Source organism: Mustelus asterias, chromosome 17, assembly GCF_964213995.1.
Source record: "Mustelus asterias chromosome 17, sMusAst1.hap1.1, whole genome shotgun sequence".
NCBI classification, from domain to species: Eukaryota; Metazoa; Chordata; class Chondrichthyes; order Carcharhiniformes; family Triakidae; genus Mustelus; species Mustelus asterias.
In genome coordinates, this window is record NC_135817.1 from 29750276 (window position 1) to 29766645 (window position 16370).

The following is a 16370-nucleotide window of genomic DNA, read 5'->3' on the forward strand; positions in this document are numbered from 1 at the left end:
CTGTTTGTGACTTCACAAAACCAGTTGTTAAAGCCCCTGCTTGTTTATTCCCAGGGAGGTATTCGACCGACATGTCTCGCAGTCATTATTGCAGACCAAATAATCATTTTGATCTTTTGATCTCAGAAACTTTTGTTTTGAGGTTGGTGCTTGATTGAGGTCATTGCTGCGAAAGAGCAAGTCCATGCAAGTTGGGTCTGTTAGGTTTCCAACCACTCTTGAGTGTAGAACCAGGGCAAGCCCTTGAAGGGCTGATCCATCAATGTCTGTGCAGCTTTGGTGAATTGTGATCATTCACAGATGCTTGTTGACTGTATGATTAATTTCACCAATGCTCCCACTCACAATAACAGATAAAGTGCAGATGATGGTCATATTGATCCATTCCAGGCATGGATGGCTCCGGGAACTATAGAGATCAATTTCAGTTCAAGTGAATTTAGCTGCTGGCTCTAGGCCTGCCTGCCAGCATACTTAGATTATAAGTGCAGGAGGCCAATCAGCCCATTATGTTTGTGCTAGCTCATTGAAAGTACTAGCTGTGTATGAGTCCCACTGCCCAATTTGTCGCATAAGCCTACAGATCCTCCCTTTTCAAGTATTTCTCCGATTTTGTAAGTTACAATTGACTCTGCACCACTGTGAATCCCAGATCACAACTTCAACAAAGCAATTTTCAATATGCAAACTGTAAACTTTCTGCTAAATCCACGAGTGATGCAGATGGGAGTTTACGCTAAAACTGTCAGTAATGTTCACTCATTTCGAATCTCGGTAACTGATGGGTATTGGAAAGGGGTGAGTGGCAGCAGTCCCTTGCAAACAAAGGAAAATGAAACACCAGGACACATGGGAGTGAATTTTCCTGATCACCCACCACAGGAATCAAAACGGGCAACGGGTGGACCTTGGAAAGGTCCATTGACCACGGGCAGGATTTTCCAGTTTTAGGGCGAGTGAGGCTGTAAAATCCCTCTCATGGTCCGCATTTTAAGAGATTCTTTCAACTGGAGATCTGGACCACCTCCTCCAATATCTACACTTGCACCAAAGCCCATTGCACCGCAATTGTCCTTTTCCTGTATGAATGTTCCCTGTGGCTCCCATTCATGTTACAGGATACAATAGCCTTATACTAAAAGAATCATTTCCAAGAAGCAAAACAGTAACTGAGGTTAAAAATAATAACAGTCGGGATCACTTCCACATTTCATGAAGAAAGTTATCTGGCAAATCTTTCTCCCATTGATTGCTAGGCACAGAATGTGATGGCATGAGTCAGGTCAAAGCAATGTTGGCTTGTGCCTAATGCCCATTGTTATCATGATAAGAATGGCACTCCCAGATGTTTGCCTTCCATGAAAATAAAGGTTTATTGAATATTCCCACCTATACAGTGCCTCTTTACTATTTCACTGTTTTTTATTGTTCCACCATTGGCAGCCATGCTTTCTTTTGCCCTGGTCCCAAGCTCTGGAATTTCTTCCCTAAACCTCTCCTCCTCGCTAATGCTCTCTCTGCTCCTTAAGGCTGATTTCCTTGATTTTATTCATTTGCCCTCATATCTCCTTGGTGTCAAATTTTGTTTGATTCCTGTGAAACACGTTGGGAAGTTTCACTCTGCTGAAGGGCGCGACAGAAATGTAAGTTGTTGATGTTATTGAATGTAGTAAGTCCTCAGAGGCAGAAGTCCCTTCACCAAAATCCCTTTATTTACAAGTCTGACAACAGCATACAGAGTGCTTTCAGCTCGCAGCCTACACTAGGAGTCCCAGAGGAACTGACACTCCTGGTTAAATGCAAAGCAAGAGGCTCTCTGATTGGCCCACCAATTTGGCCCTTAATCAGGGAATTCATATTCTAACAGGCCAACTTCAATTAAAGTCATTATGCTGAACAAAATAACTTTAAAGATGCCATAATTAATGTCTTACAGCAGCCTGGCAGCCTGGAAGCAATTGACAAGAAAGAGCACTGAACTGCAATTTGATAAAAACTTTGACAAAGTTATTTTGAAAGATAACATAGTCAACACAGAGCAATATCAAGAGACTGAGGAAAGGTTTGACCAGGTCCAGGCTCTGTGCATTGTAATTTCAGGAAAATAGATATCTGTGTGTAAATTGAAAACATAGTTTAAAAGGAAAGGGTGCTTAGTTACATAATGAAAACAACAAGTGTTGGAAATGCTCAGCAGGTCAGGCAGTAGCTGTGGAGAGAAACAGAGTTAACATTTCAGGTCAAGATGAATTATCATTGTGGTTCTGCTGTCCTACTCTTCGTTACCGCAGCTCCCATAAAGATTATATTTAATTAATTTTATGGAACATGAATGTCATTGTCTCTCTCCACAACTGCTGTCTGACCTGCTGAGTATTTCCAACATTTAGATGTTATTGGAGCAGGCTCGAAGGGCTGAATGGCCTACTCCTGCTTCCATTTTCTATATATTTATCTATGTTTCGGGTTAAGAGAGAATTTTCACTGGTGCTGTAGAAATCCAGAGACATCGGCCAATCAGAGCAACACCATGGTGCTCCAATGGCAGGTCAGAGCAAAGTTCCCAAGTCATGAAAATGCTGTAGAGATGAGTTGGCAGCCATTGTTAAAAATATAATCAGTCTCCTCTTGCGACTATAATTGTTAGGATTTTGAAACCCAACAGTACTATTTGTCTGACCTAACTTATTGCAGTAATGTGACTCTGCCATGAGGCAAGCTCACTGTAGGCTGTCATCTTCAAAGCAGCTCAATAAAGATTGGTTGGTATTTTCCAGCCATTCACATGATGGGCTCTTCCTGTCACGCTGACGGCGCACCCCTCTGTGGTGAGGGGTGCATTCAACAGGAAACCCCCTTGCCAACAGTGGGACCAGATGATCCCACCTCCAGCCAATGGCGGGCCACCTCCACCACTGCAAAACTCACGGTGGGTTGTGAGGAAAGTCCCACCCTCTCACTGAGACAGACAGTGAAGCTGAAGAAGATTGCTGCCCTTATACATGAAACACTAACCAGGCTCTGAACTGAACTCCATTTCATTGGGCCGAGCGGAACCTTCAGTGAAAGGAGTTGTTCAGTAGCCCAGTAAAACATCCCAAGGCACTAAATTACTGTCTAACTACTTGTTTTTATATGCCAGACATCAGCTTCCTTGAGGCTGAGTCAGCTGCTTAGAAGTTGTTGATCAATTTTAACTGATTCTCGACTGGTAAATTTGCTTCTTAAACTTGAAGACCATTATCAGATAACCACAGCTCTAAGTTCTAACTTTTACAGTCTTTCTTCAGAAGAACACCCCGCCCCTGATAACACCTTAGTGATTATGCACCACCTTTTCCATTGCTTTTAAAATTCTAACAGCAGGCTCGAAGGGCCAATTGGCCTCCTCCTTTCTATGTTTCTATATTTAAATCCTTTCTATATTGTGATATATAACACTGTACTTCTTGGGAAGTGATGGACTAGTTGGATTGTCGCTAGACTATTAATCCAGAATCTGGGGAGCCGGGTTCGAATCCCGCCATGACAGATGATGGAATTTGAATTCAGTAAAAAATATCTGGAATTAAGAATCGACTGAGGACCATGAAACCATTGTCGATTGTCGGAAAAACCCATCTGATTCACTAATGTCCCTTAGGGAATGAAATTTGCCATCCTTACTTGGCTGGCCTCCCTGTGACTCCAGAGTCGCAGCAACGTGGTTAACTAGGGATGGGCAATAAATGCTGGCCAGCCAGCGATGCCCATGGCCCACGAATACATTTTTAACAAACTTTAAAATGTATTGGATTTGGTACATCCATACCCAGTTTCTAACAGACACACAACTGCACCTAACTAGGCAGTAAAGGTTGAAATTTGAACACTTGTTTCACTGAGAGCGGGGGAATGTTGATCTGAGTTTCAGACTGAGGACAATCTTTGGGCAAATGGAGGAAATTTATTGCTCCAAAATGCTACACAGAGCCTGCGAATGCCAAATGGTGACAGTGGGTGCTCAAAACATCATCAACTTCCCACAAGTCGACCTGTAAAATTAACTATTTATCAGCACATTGTTAACTCTGTGCAAGTGAGGAGGTTTGAATGTGTTAAAATCAGGTCCAATGGTCTTTGGAAAAGCATGTTCCCTCCTTAAGCAAACCAAAAACAACTTTTATTAAAAGTTAAGGAACTTAAATGAATCAACAGAAGGTAACTGTAACTTTACTAATAATGTGGAGATGCCGGCGTTGGACTGGGGTAAGCACAGTAAGAAGTCTCACAACACCAGGTTAAAGTCCAACAGGTTTATTTGGTAGCAAATACCATAAGCTTTCGGAGCACAGCTCCTTCGTCAGATGGAGTGGATATCTGTTCTCCATCAGTGCACAGACACAGAAATCAAGTTACAGAATACTAGTATGGAGAACAGATATCCACTCCATCTGACGAAGGAGCTGTGCTCCGAAAGCTTATGGTATTTGCTACCAAATAAACCTGTTGGACTTTAACCTGGTGTTGTGAGACTTCTTACTGACTTTACTAATACTCACCCTTTCCTGTATGGTATCTGGCTCCATTCTTGAGGCTCTCACCTTGGACCCCTCTGATTCATCATTAACAGGCAGTTCCACGGTGTCATCATCTAGCCGCTTTCTCTCTCATCCTCATAATCAATTCCAGTGTTGTTACCCTTTCCAGCTGCCTATTTAAAAGTAAATTAAGGTGAGTCCAAATTTTCTCCAGCTCAATGTTGTCAAACAGCAGCCAACCCTTTCTCTCCCACTAGCACTCATGTGGTACTGGCCTATCCACAACCAATGTCTTATCAAGATCACTTCTTTAAATCTGAAAAATATTGGCACCACCATCCCTTTCTCATCTTGAGACCCTATTCCATAGTTTTATCACCTTGAGGATTGGTTTTTCAGTTTTGTCTCCCCACTTCCATTCAGTATGAAAGCAGGATGCTTCTCTCTTCACCTGCTCCCACAATGAAGGCTCACTCCAGCACCCAGCCCTAGTTAAACTTAGCTTCCTTTGCTTTCTGTGCCGTAGTAGATTCATTATGAGAATCTTCTCCTCAGTATTTAAATTCCTCATTGCCTTTCCCACCTTACCCTATGATCGCCCCCAGCTAAGCATGGACCTACACTCTCTGACATTGGATATATCACTGCCTCTTGGGGATGAAAGTGAACTCCACACACAATGAATGCATTTTTGAAAAGTCATCCTTACAGAAACCTTTGCTTTTGTCATCTTCCTACATTCTTCTATCTTGACCTTCGCTTCCACTTTCAAATGTCTCCTTGAAACTCTAATACTTGCTCTGTCCCTCTTCAACTTCTGGTTTTCCTCTGAAGAACATAGGAGCAAGAGGAGACAATTTAACCACACATGTCTGCTTTGCCATTCAGCAAGAAGTTTAACAACACCAGGTTAAAGTCCAACAGGTTTATTTGGTAGCAAAAGCCACACAAGCTTTCGGAGCTCTTAGCCCCTTCTTCAGGTGAGTGGGAATTCTGTTCACAAACAGAATGGCCATTCAGTGCCATTCTATGATATCCTGCCTCAGCTTAATCCACCCACATTACCTCATATCCCCTGATTACCTTACCTAATAACACATCCTTTGCTGCTCAGCATTCTCCTTTCCTTCCCTCTGATGTATAAAGCCCTTGAAGACTTTTTTTTCCTGAGGAGAGCCATCAAAATATAAGGTTTTTAGTCTCATGAACTTGATGGTGACCTCCACTATGGACGATATCCCTTCTCCAATTTCTCAAAAGTAATCCATTGCAACATTACAGTTTCATTCATCAATGGAAAAGATTGTCACCTTATGTCATTGTCGTTCAGGCAGAGCTGGTGGTAATCACTTGTGATGAAAGCAATTTCCCATGTATTTTCGTTGAAACGGTAGTCCAACTAATCATCTCATTATTGCAACCTTCATGTAAAGACCTCAAATAATAATGACTTTGTGCCTGCTATTGCAGGCAGGAGTTTGGTACAGAGCAACATCCTGACTTGACTAAGGAAGTGTATCTGCAAGATATCCATTGTGTGGGCTCCCTTTGCAAGCTCTACTTCCGCGAACTACCCAATCCTCTTCTCACATATGAGCTCTACAAAAAATTCACAGTGAGTACACATTCTCTTCTGTCTTTTTAAATGTCTCCACATCCCTTCTCCCCTAAGGACAGTGACTTGTACAGGGATTCAATCCTACAGATGGCTGGTAATCCTCCAGCAGTTTGGGTATGTGAACATGGGAAATGAGTGCTAGCAGAGAATTCGATCTATGGGAAGGCAGAGGATCTGCAGAAGATCATAATTAGCATGGTCTTATTCACATGCAGCAGTGGTGGTGAGGTGGGGTGGCAGGTGCAGTGGTGGCAAGCTGTTGGTGTTGACCTGTTGGTGTTAACTAATCATGGTGCTATCTCACAATGCCTGAGCTGCGATCAGTCTTTAAGGCTCAATGCCTGACTGTGGAACATGGGCACACATTGTCCCGACAAAGAGGTCAACTCCCTGTGTGATAATCCTCCCTCTGAGGAATGAGAGGCCAACCTCTGATGATACAGGACTAATGGGAGATTTATATGTATCCATCAATAATTCCCCATAGGTTGGCACCTTCCATATTTCCCCCTTTGCTTAATCTAAGAGAGATTTGGATTCGTTACATGTTAAGTATTGGAGGGCAAAGACCTCAGCAAATCTGAAAGATTTATGTCTGACTTACTGACTTTTCCCACAGGAGCTACTTATCATAGAGGCTTTACGTTTACTTTAAGAATTCTATTAATCCTTGTCTTTTTGTCTTGCCCTTAATTCCATCAGGGATGGGAGAAGTGCAGGTCCATGGTCAAAGACACACACACATCAGGGTAAATTTTATGGAGGCCCCATTCCACCAACATAGATTAGAAAATGTCGACACTTATGTGCCTAACTTGAGGTGATTTGGGTTGATCTAACAAGACCATCTACTGGCCACCTAATCCCACTCGAAATGTCCAAAGCCTAAACTTTATGACTTTGGCCAAGGGTCACACCAATAAAATCTGGTGTAATATGACTCAAGGGACTGGTTTGTGTAGTAGACCTCTTCAAATGAGAATTTAGTTTTTGGCAGGGGTGGCAGCATGCACAGCTATTGCACTTTGCTAGTTTTGGATGTGTAACCTTCTATTTTTGTTTTTTTGCCTTCCCCTTGTATTTTGTTTTTGATTTCTGCTGTCCTTAGTCCTGTACCTTACAGGGGAGTCCATTCAGAGTTCTCATCATGCTGTGTAATTGAGCTGAGAAAGAGGGGGAAGAATTCATTCAAAGTTACTGCCTTAAAAATAGCTTGTTAATATACATAAATACACATAGTAATGCCCATACAGGCATATTCAAATGTGCACTCACCCATACCATTTCAAGAACATTTCTATACATTGGCACAAATGCACACATGTGTATACATGGACATGGGCTCATCTACAAGCAAATGTATGGATACACTAGCACAAATTCAGTCACGAAGCTAAGTGCTCATAGACACTCACAGGGATATACTTAGGAACATTGGAACAAAGGTAGACTATTCAGCCCATCATACCTGTCCAGCATTCAATTAAACCATAGCTGAATCGGTACCTCAACTTTATTTCCCACCCTAGCTCCATGATATTCATTCATATATTAACATAACGAAAACCCATCCAGCACCGTCTTGAAAACTCCAATTGACCCAGCAATCACTGCCTTTTGGGAGAGAGAGAGTGCTAGGTTTGTATTACACTTCATGTGAGAAGCTGCTCCCTGATTGCCCTGGTAACTGGCCTATCTTTAATTTTAAGATTACGTCCCCTCATTCTCGATTACCTCATCAGAGAGAAATAAATATTCATACATGGATGAGCACACACTGGCACACTGGCTATTTGTCACCACTCTTGGCACTGAGCATCTCTGAAATTTCAATCAACCTTGGCTAAATGAGCTTGACATGGGCAGCATGGTGGCATAGTGGTTAGCATTGCTGCTTCACAGCGCCAGGGACCTAGGTTCAATTCTGGCCTCAGGTAACCATCTGTGCGGATTTCGCACATTCTCCCCGTGTCTGCGTGGGTTTTCTCTGGATGCTCCGGTTTCCTGCCACACTCCAAAGAAGTGCAGGTTAGGTCAATTGGCCATGCTAAATTGCCCCGTAGTTTCAGGGGAACCAGCAGGGTAAGTGCGTGGGGTTGTGGGGATGGGGCCTGGGTGAGTTGTTGTCGGTGCAGACACAGTGGGCCGAATGGCGTCCTCCACTGTAGGGATTCTATGATCCTTCATCTATGAATAATGTTTATTTTATATATATATATTAATTACTAATGATCTCTGAAACCAAATAATATCCAGAGAACAGTTTTGACATGTAAAATAGAATGAGGTTCAACTTGTCTGCAACAATAACTAGGAGAAGAGTTTTAACTGGATCAGCATGGATCTGGTGTCAATGTACTGCATTGATTCAATACCGAGGGAGACAGCCAATATCAGATACGATTTTCAGTAACTTTCTTCAATTAGCAACCAATTACCATTCTCCAGTCTACAGCGATCGGCACCTTGGTGCAATTTTACTCCAAGAAGCTTCACTGACTTCTGTTGTCTTCACCTACAGGAAGCAGTTTCTGCTCAGTCAGAGGAGGAGCAGCTGACCGGAATCCAAAATGTCATCAAAGAGTTACCTCCTCCGCATTACAGGTAATAAAAGCAGGCTCTATAAGTTAATACTGCGTCAAACAAATCTCCAGTGATCATTCAGAACCAAGCATTGTATTTTTTAGTGCAAGGAGCCTTTTTTAGACAGTTAACAACAGGAACCAATCTCTCAGCAACAGAAGTTTTCCAAGGTGAAAGGACCCCATGGGACAATTCAGGCACAAAATGCAATTAAAATAGAGGAGGGGAAAGGGAAATTGTCATCTTTTTAAATGTTTATTTATTGATGTTTTTTCCCCAAAGATATTGTATAGCTTTGAAACACACAACCAAGGTCAGCTTGGTCTATTTGGTAACTCTTAAGGGAGGAGTGGAGGCCTTGTGGCCCAGGAATGGCGGTTAGCATGGTTGGTGGGATAGCCAGTGTGGGTCAGGTTGGTGCTGACAGCTCAGGAATCAGTTCTGGCTGGGTTGGATTCAGGACTGCCTCCTTGTCCTACCTATGGGGGAGGTTGTAGCAGCATGGGTCATAGAAACAGGACTGAGCAGTAGGCCATTCGGCCATTAGAGCCAGCTCTGCCAGTTGGTAAGATCGTGAGCTCAACTCCATTTCAATTGGGATCAACCTGCCTTCAGGTAAAGAACTGAAGAAGAAAGAGAGAAGAGTGTATGGACGGAGGATTTCTCAAGCTCTTTTCTTCATTAGATAAATTAGATAGATTGACACTCAAATTGCATGATTTAAACTTTGGTGATCATAGAACCATACAGTGCAGAAAAGGCCCTTCAGCCCATCGAGTCTGCACCGATACACAAGAAACACCTGAGCTCCCACCTAATCCCATTTACCATCACTTGGCCCAAAGCCTTGATATCTGGTTTGGTTCCACTGAAATCTCTGCATCCATTGCACTGTAACATCAATATATTGAATATCGCAGTTGTGAATACGTTATTGGGTAAATATATGTATTCATATGATCAGAGCATCTATGTTTAACATGGAACATCAAACAGACATCATCACTTCATAAAATGGTGATAATTTCGTTCATATTTTCTTTTTGCTTTTTCACCTTCCTCTTGTAGAACTTTGGAATACCTGATCAAGCATTTGACACATATCGCTTCATTCAGCACCAAGACGAACATGCACTCCAGGAACCTGGCCCTTGTCTGGGCTCCTAATTTATTGAGGTTGGTACCTGAGCCTTTGAAATCCGAATCTAAATCAGTCTATTTATAACTCTGTGTGCAGTGGAACAGCAAACTTAGAGGATGAAAAATCTTCTGATACATTAAACAAGACGTTATAGTAACATGTGGATTAATGTCTATGTTATAGCTCATTAGCAAACTTGAGTTGGGTATTGCCACAGTACTTGAAATATCTCTCACTTTCCATTCGCCATCAATTTGAATTCACTCAAAATTCTGCTGCCTGAATCTGAATTGACACATCTACCATTCAGCCATCTCCACTGTGCTGACTGAACTAATCTGTCTCTCAGTTGATCGACGCTACAGATTTAAAATTCTCATCAGCATGTTCAAACCCTCCCCTCTCTCCCACAACCTTATTAGGTCACCTTATGGGCTTTGGTGTCAATTTATGTCTGATGATGCTTCAGTGAAGGGGAGGCTTTACCATGTTAAAGCTGCCACATAACTGCCACATAACTGCAATAAGAGTTTGGTAGCTACCAAATAAACCTGTTGGACTTTAACCTGGTGTTGTTAAAACTCTTACTGTGTTTACCCCAGTCCAACGCCGGCATCTCCACAACATAACTGCAAGTCAGGGGAGGTGGTGGTGTAGTGATGTTGTCGCTGGACTAGTAATCCAGAGACCCAGGCTAATGACCCAGGGACCCAGGTTCAAATCCCATCATGGTAGGTGGTGAAATTTGAATCTAACAAAAGTCTGGAATTAAAAGTCCATTGTTGATTGTTGTAAAAACTCTAATGTCCTTTAGGGAATTTTAACTTTGTATGATTGTATAAAATGGATGACAGAGAATTGGCTGCCCACTTTACAACATTCCTGATGTTTATTTCCATCATCCATTTAACATGACCACAAGAACAAAATACCACAGATCTGTGGATGGTAGAAATCTGAATAAAATCAGAAAATGCTAAAAATGCTCAGCAACTCAGGCAGCATCAGTGGAGAAACAGAATTAATCTTTCAGCAAAGCTGGGGAAAGTGAGAGATGTCATAAGCAAGTATGAATTCAGGGGAAGGGAGAAGTGGGGAACCGAGGTTTGTGATAGGGGACGGCAGGAGCGATTGAATAGGTGTAAAAGGGGTTGGTTACAGGACAGTGAAGAAACAAAATATAGATCTAGAGGAGGTGTGAATAGCAAAATAAGAATCATTAAAAGTTCCTTCAAGTCTGAAAAAATGGGAGCAGAGTTTATGATCTGAAATTGTTGAACTGAAGTTGAGTCCAGAAGGCTGAAAAGTGCCGACTTGTTATTCCTCAAGCTTCCATTGAGCTTCAGGAAGAATGTAGGAGTCCAAGGACCGAGAGGTCAGACAGTGGGATGGTGAATTAAAATGACAGATGACTGGAAACTCAGGGTGAAGCTTGCAGACTGAAGAGAGGAGTTCAATAAGGTGATCACTCTATCTGTGTTTGATCTCTCCTGTGGAGAGAGTCAAATTACCCCCATTGGCTCCCGGAGATTAGCTCCCTCCCCCTCACCACTAAGCAACTTGAAACTCTGACCTGGAAAAGCAATTGCATACTTACTGAAACCATTACAGCATCACATTAAAGTAACCACCGAATGGCTCCAAAGCAAACACAAAAATGAGATCATCTACAGGCGGCCAAATCCCCTTCAGATGTTTTCACTGGGATCAGATGCAAATGACCCAAGGTTTTTGGAGTGACTAATTCGAATGCTCAATGATTCTTCAAATCCCATTTTAGAATAAACTGTCGAACCAGTGTTATGACACTGTTTATAAACAGGAAAGACCGATGTGTGGTCTGACATGCTCCAACTCAAAGCTTCTCAATCCTGAGGCCCCGCTCAGGCAGCACAGTGAAATCAAGGCTTACCAGTGTGTGTGGTCAATGGCAAAATCTTGCATGTGATGCACCAAAAAGCGAGGGGACATTTTAACCCCACACCTGTGGAGCAGAAACAACTGTTTTCTATAATCAACAAAAGAAAAGCAGTCAAGTGGCATAAGAGCTTTTTTGTGATCTAGTGATCTGAGGTGCATCTCCTGCCACCTTAATCATTGATAACAGAGGTTTTAACCCTCAGGTCCTCACATTCTGCGATTGCTTTCAAAACCCCTCCAGCTCTCAACAATATCTCCTCAGGACTCTAGTGCTGCTCTCTTCTGCTTCTTCTCTTTCTCTGATGCTCAGAGTTCCCCTCTCCCTCAAAGAACAAAGAACAAAGAAAATTACAGCACAGGAACAGGCCCTTCGGCCCTCCAAGCCTGCACCGACCATGCTGCCCAACTTAACTAAAATTCCCTACCCTTCCGGGGACCATATCCTTCTATTCCCATCCTATTCATGTACTTGTCAAGACGCCGCTTAAAACTCACTATCGTATCCAATTCCACTACCTCCCCTGGCAACGAGTTCCAGGCACCCACTATTCTCTGTGTAAAAAATCTGTCTCGTACATCTCCTCTAAACCTTGCCCCTCGCACCTTAAACCTATGCCCCCTAGTAATTGACTCTTCCACCCTGGGAAAAAGCTTCTGACTATCCACTCTGTCCATGCCTCTCATAATCTTGTAGACTTCTATCAGGTCTCCCCTCAAACTTTGTCGCTCCAGTGAGAACAAATCAAGTTTCTCCAACCTCTCCTCATAGCTAATGCCCTCCATACCAGGCAACATCCTGGTAAATCTTTTCTGTACCCTCTCCAAAGCCTCCACATCCTTCTGGTAGTGCGGCGACCAGAATTGAACACTATATTCCAAGTGCAGCCTAACTAAGATTCTATAAAGCTGCAACATGACTTGCCAATTTTTAAACTCAATACCCCAGCCGATGAAGGCAAGCATGCCATATACTTTCTTGACTACCTTCTCCACCTGCATTGCTACTTTTAGTGACCTGTGTACCTGTACACCCAGATCCCTTTGCCTATCAATACTCCTAAGTGTTCTGCCATTTACTGTATATTTCCTATCTGTATTAGACCTTCCAAAATGCGTTACCTCACATTTGTCTGGATTAAGTTCCATCTGCCATCTCTCCGCCCAAGTTTCCACCTGACCTATATCCTGCTGTATCCTCTGATGGTCCTCATCGCTATCCGCAAATCCACCAACCTTTGTGTCGTCTGCAAACTTACTAATCAATCCAGCTACATTTTCCTCCAAATCATTTATAGATATTACAAACAGCAAAGGTCCCAGCGCTGATCCCTGAGGAACATCACTTGTCACAGCCCTCCATTTAGAAAAGCACCCTTCCACTGCTACCCTCTGTCTTCTATGACCAAGCCAGTTTTGTATCCACCTTGCCAGCTCACCTCTGATCCCATGTGACATCACCTTCTGCACCAGTCTGCCATGAGGGACCTTGTCAAAGTCCATGTAGACAACATCCACTGCCCTACCCTCATCAATCATCTTTGTCACTTCCTCAAAAAACCTGATCAAGTTCGTGAGACATGACCTCCCCTTCACAAAACTATGTTGCCTCTCACTAATACGTCCACGTATTTCCAATTGGGAATAAAGCCTGTCTCGAAGAATCCTCTCCAATAATTTCCCTACCACTGATGTAAGGCTCACCGGCCTGTAATTACCTGGATTATTCTTGCTACCCTTCTTAAACAAAGGAACAACATTGGCTATTCTCCAATCCTCTGGGACTTCCCCTGTAGCCAGTGAGGATACAAAGATTTCTCTCAAGGCCTCAGCAATTTCCTCCCTTGCCTCTCTCACTATTCTGGGGTATATCCCATCAGGCCCTGGAGACTTGTCTATCTTAATGTTTCTCAAGAACCCCAATACCTCCTCCTTTTTGATCTCAACATGACTCAAACTATCAACACATCCTTTTCCAGACTCATCATCCACCAAGTCCTTCCCTTTGGTGAGTACTGATGCAAAGTACTCATTTAATACCTCACCCATTTCCTCTGGCTCCATGCATAGATTCGTTCCCTTGTCCTTGAGTGGGCCAACCCTCTCCCTGGCTACCCTCTTGCTCTTTATATATGTATAAAAAGCCTTGGGATTTTCCTTAATCCTGCTGGACAATGCTTTTTCATGACCTCTTTTAGCCCTTCTTTCTCCTTGCTTAAGTTCCTTTCTACTTTCCTTGTATTCCACACTTGCTTCGTGTGTTCGCAGCCTCCTAGCTTTGACAAATGCTTACTTTTTCTCTTTGACTAGGCTCACAATATCTCTCGTTATCCAAGGTTCCCAAAACTTGCCATACTTATCCTTCATCCTTATAGGAATGTGCCGGTCCTGAATCCCTATCAACTTACACTTGGAAGCCTCCCACATGCCGGATGTTTCCTCCTTCCCGCCAAACATAGATGCACTTCCTGGAACATTTTACCAGGTTGAAGGCACTGTACAGGGCGCATTTACGTTTTCATTCAGTTCCCTGTGATAATGAAGTGGGCATTGGGGTGGAGATCCTTGGCATCCAGTCACTGTCCCACAATGCTGCCCCAGACGTTCTGCAGATTCCCCAAAATATTGTAACCATGTCTAGCTGTGCCTGACGCTGCCATGGAAATGGATGGGTTTTGCCAACTTCCCACCTCACTCTCCTCTCTGCACCTGACGAGCAGATCCGACTGTCTGATGGGAAAATTGCTGCGGGAAGTGTGCAGCAAAAAGGAGGTTCGGAAAAAACCTAAAAATCAAGGTCACCACAATTCCCACATTCATTTAACAGCTGGAAGGCACGGATGTTTTTGACCACGCTGACCTCAGCATGAGACCAAGCAACAAATAGGGTCTTTAACAGGATGGCCAGAAAAATGGAGGATACTTTAGTACAATGCACCCTCGTGAAGGAAGAGGAACATTTGTCCCATACAGGCTGTTGTGAGACTCTGTGAACAACGCCACCCAAACCAGTGCACAGCATGCCACCTGTCACTCATCCTCCCACCTAGATACATCAGCAAGACTGTCAGATCACCCAAATGCACAGCACGGTGCAACAAGAACAACTTGCATTTATATAGCACCGTTAATGTTATTAAATGTCGCAAGGCAATTCACCTGCGCATTATCAAAAGAATGTAACACCCCACCATATTAGGAGTTATTAGGACAGTTAATCAAAATGTTGGTCAAAAGGAGTAAGCTTTAAGGAGCATCATGAAGGATAAGAGCGACGTAGAGAATTTAAAATGTTTAGGGAGGGAATTCAAGTGCTTAGGGCCGTGGCAACAGTGGATCGATTAATATCAGTCAGTATGCTGGAGGCCAGAATTGAAGGAGCTGAGATATCTTAGAGGGTAGTGGTGCTGCCTACAAATGTAATCCACAGTGGCATATATTCTGTATTGCAACATGACCTAGACATGCTCAATAAAACAAATCTAACAAAGTAAATTACTTGGAAGTGAAAGGATCCCAGAGGAAATTCAGGTTAAAAACAAGAATAGATTAATGAAAAATGGGACAAAATCATTATTTCAGTCTTGGCTATTCATGTTTTGTTCTGAAATGCAATACAACATCAAGACTTTAATGTGGCATTTACAGTCATGTATATTTTGCACAGATCAAAGGAAATAGAAGGGTCTGGATATAACAACGATGCAGCATTTCTGGAAGTCCGGGTTCAGTCAATTGTAATCGAATTCATCCTGAATCATGTCAATCAACTCTTCATTAGCAACAAAGTGCATCCTGGGCAGGACACTGAAGGTAGGAGCGAAGCAGCAACATCAAAGGGCAGGATTTTCCCTGCGAGCTTCTAAACTATGCCATCAGGCTCAAATGTGGATCAGAAACCCACATTGTGTGGGCAACAGACACTGCCTTTCCCTGGTGGTGGCCAAAGAGCCAGCTTGCTATCCAATTCAGGACAGCAGGCTGGCTGCCAAAGCTAGAGGGCCAATGGGCCACGGGGTGGGAGAGGGGAGGCAAACTGCGGGGCAGCCTCTGGCTATCCTGCACTTAGCAGGCAACAGGTTGGGCCTCTAGGCCTGCCTCAAGAGTCGGCCTCCTGGTTTGCCACCAGGGAGTTAAACTGTCTTCCCCTACCAGCTGACTGGAAAATCCAAGTCAGCCTTTGTCAACAGTTTATTAATTAATTTAGTCAGCTGTCCACCGCTTCTGGGTGGGTAACCTTACCATCTCTTCCCACTTCCGGGTGGGTAACACTACCATCCCTTCCTACTTCTGGGTGGGATGGAATCAGAGGCCCAGCACGCAGGCTGGTTGGGTAATTTTAGTGTCCATCTGTCTCTGTTAACAGCCCCAGTAGAGGCTAAAAATCAGGCCGCAGTTCTCCACTCCCCAACCACATTATCCTTGACTGATCGGTGGCTGAATATGACATGTGATGCACTGAATCATTCAGCCCAAGTCCCTGCTGAATTGCCTAATCGCTATCAGAACTAGAAAGAAAGAGATTACATTTCTACTGTGCCTTATCACATCCTCAGTGGTCCCAAAGCACTTTACTGCCAATTAATTATCT

At 43.3% G+C, this 16370-nt stretch overlaps 1 protein-coding gene across 1 annotated transcript in view; it reads left to right on the forward strand.

Moving 5' to 3' along the window:
• The window catches only part of arhgap31 (Rho GTPase activating protein 31), a 97500-nt gene that overhangs the window by 53778 nt on the left and 27352 nt on the right, over window positions 1–16370 (forward strand). The window contains exons 3-6 of the mRNA XM_078232452.1: window positions 5991–6135; window positions 8660–8742; window positions 9790–9897; window positions 15447–15592. Of these exons, the coding sequence (XP_078088578.1) occupies window positions 5991–6135; window positions 8660–8742; window positions 9790–9897; window positions 15447–15592 (482 nt within the window). The remainder of the gene's footprint in view (window positions 1–5990; window positions 6136–8659; window positions 8743–9789; window positions 9898–15446; window positions 15593–16370) is intronic.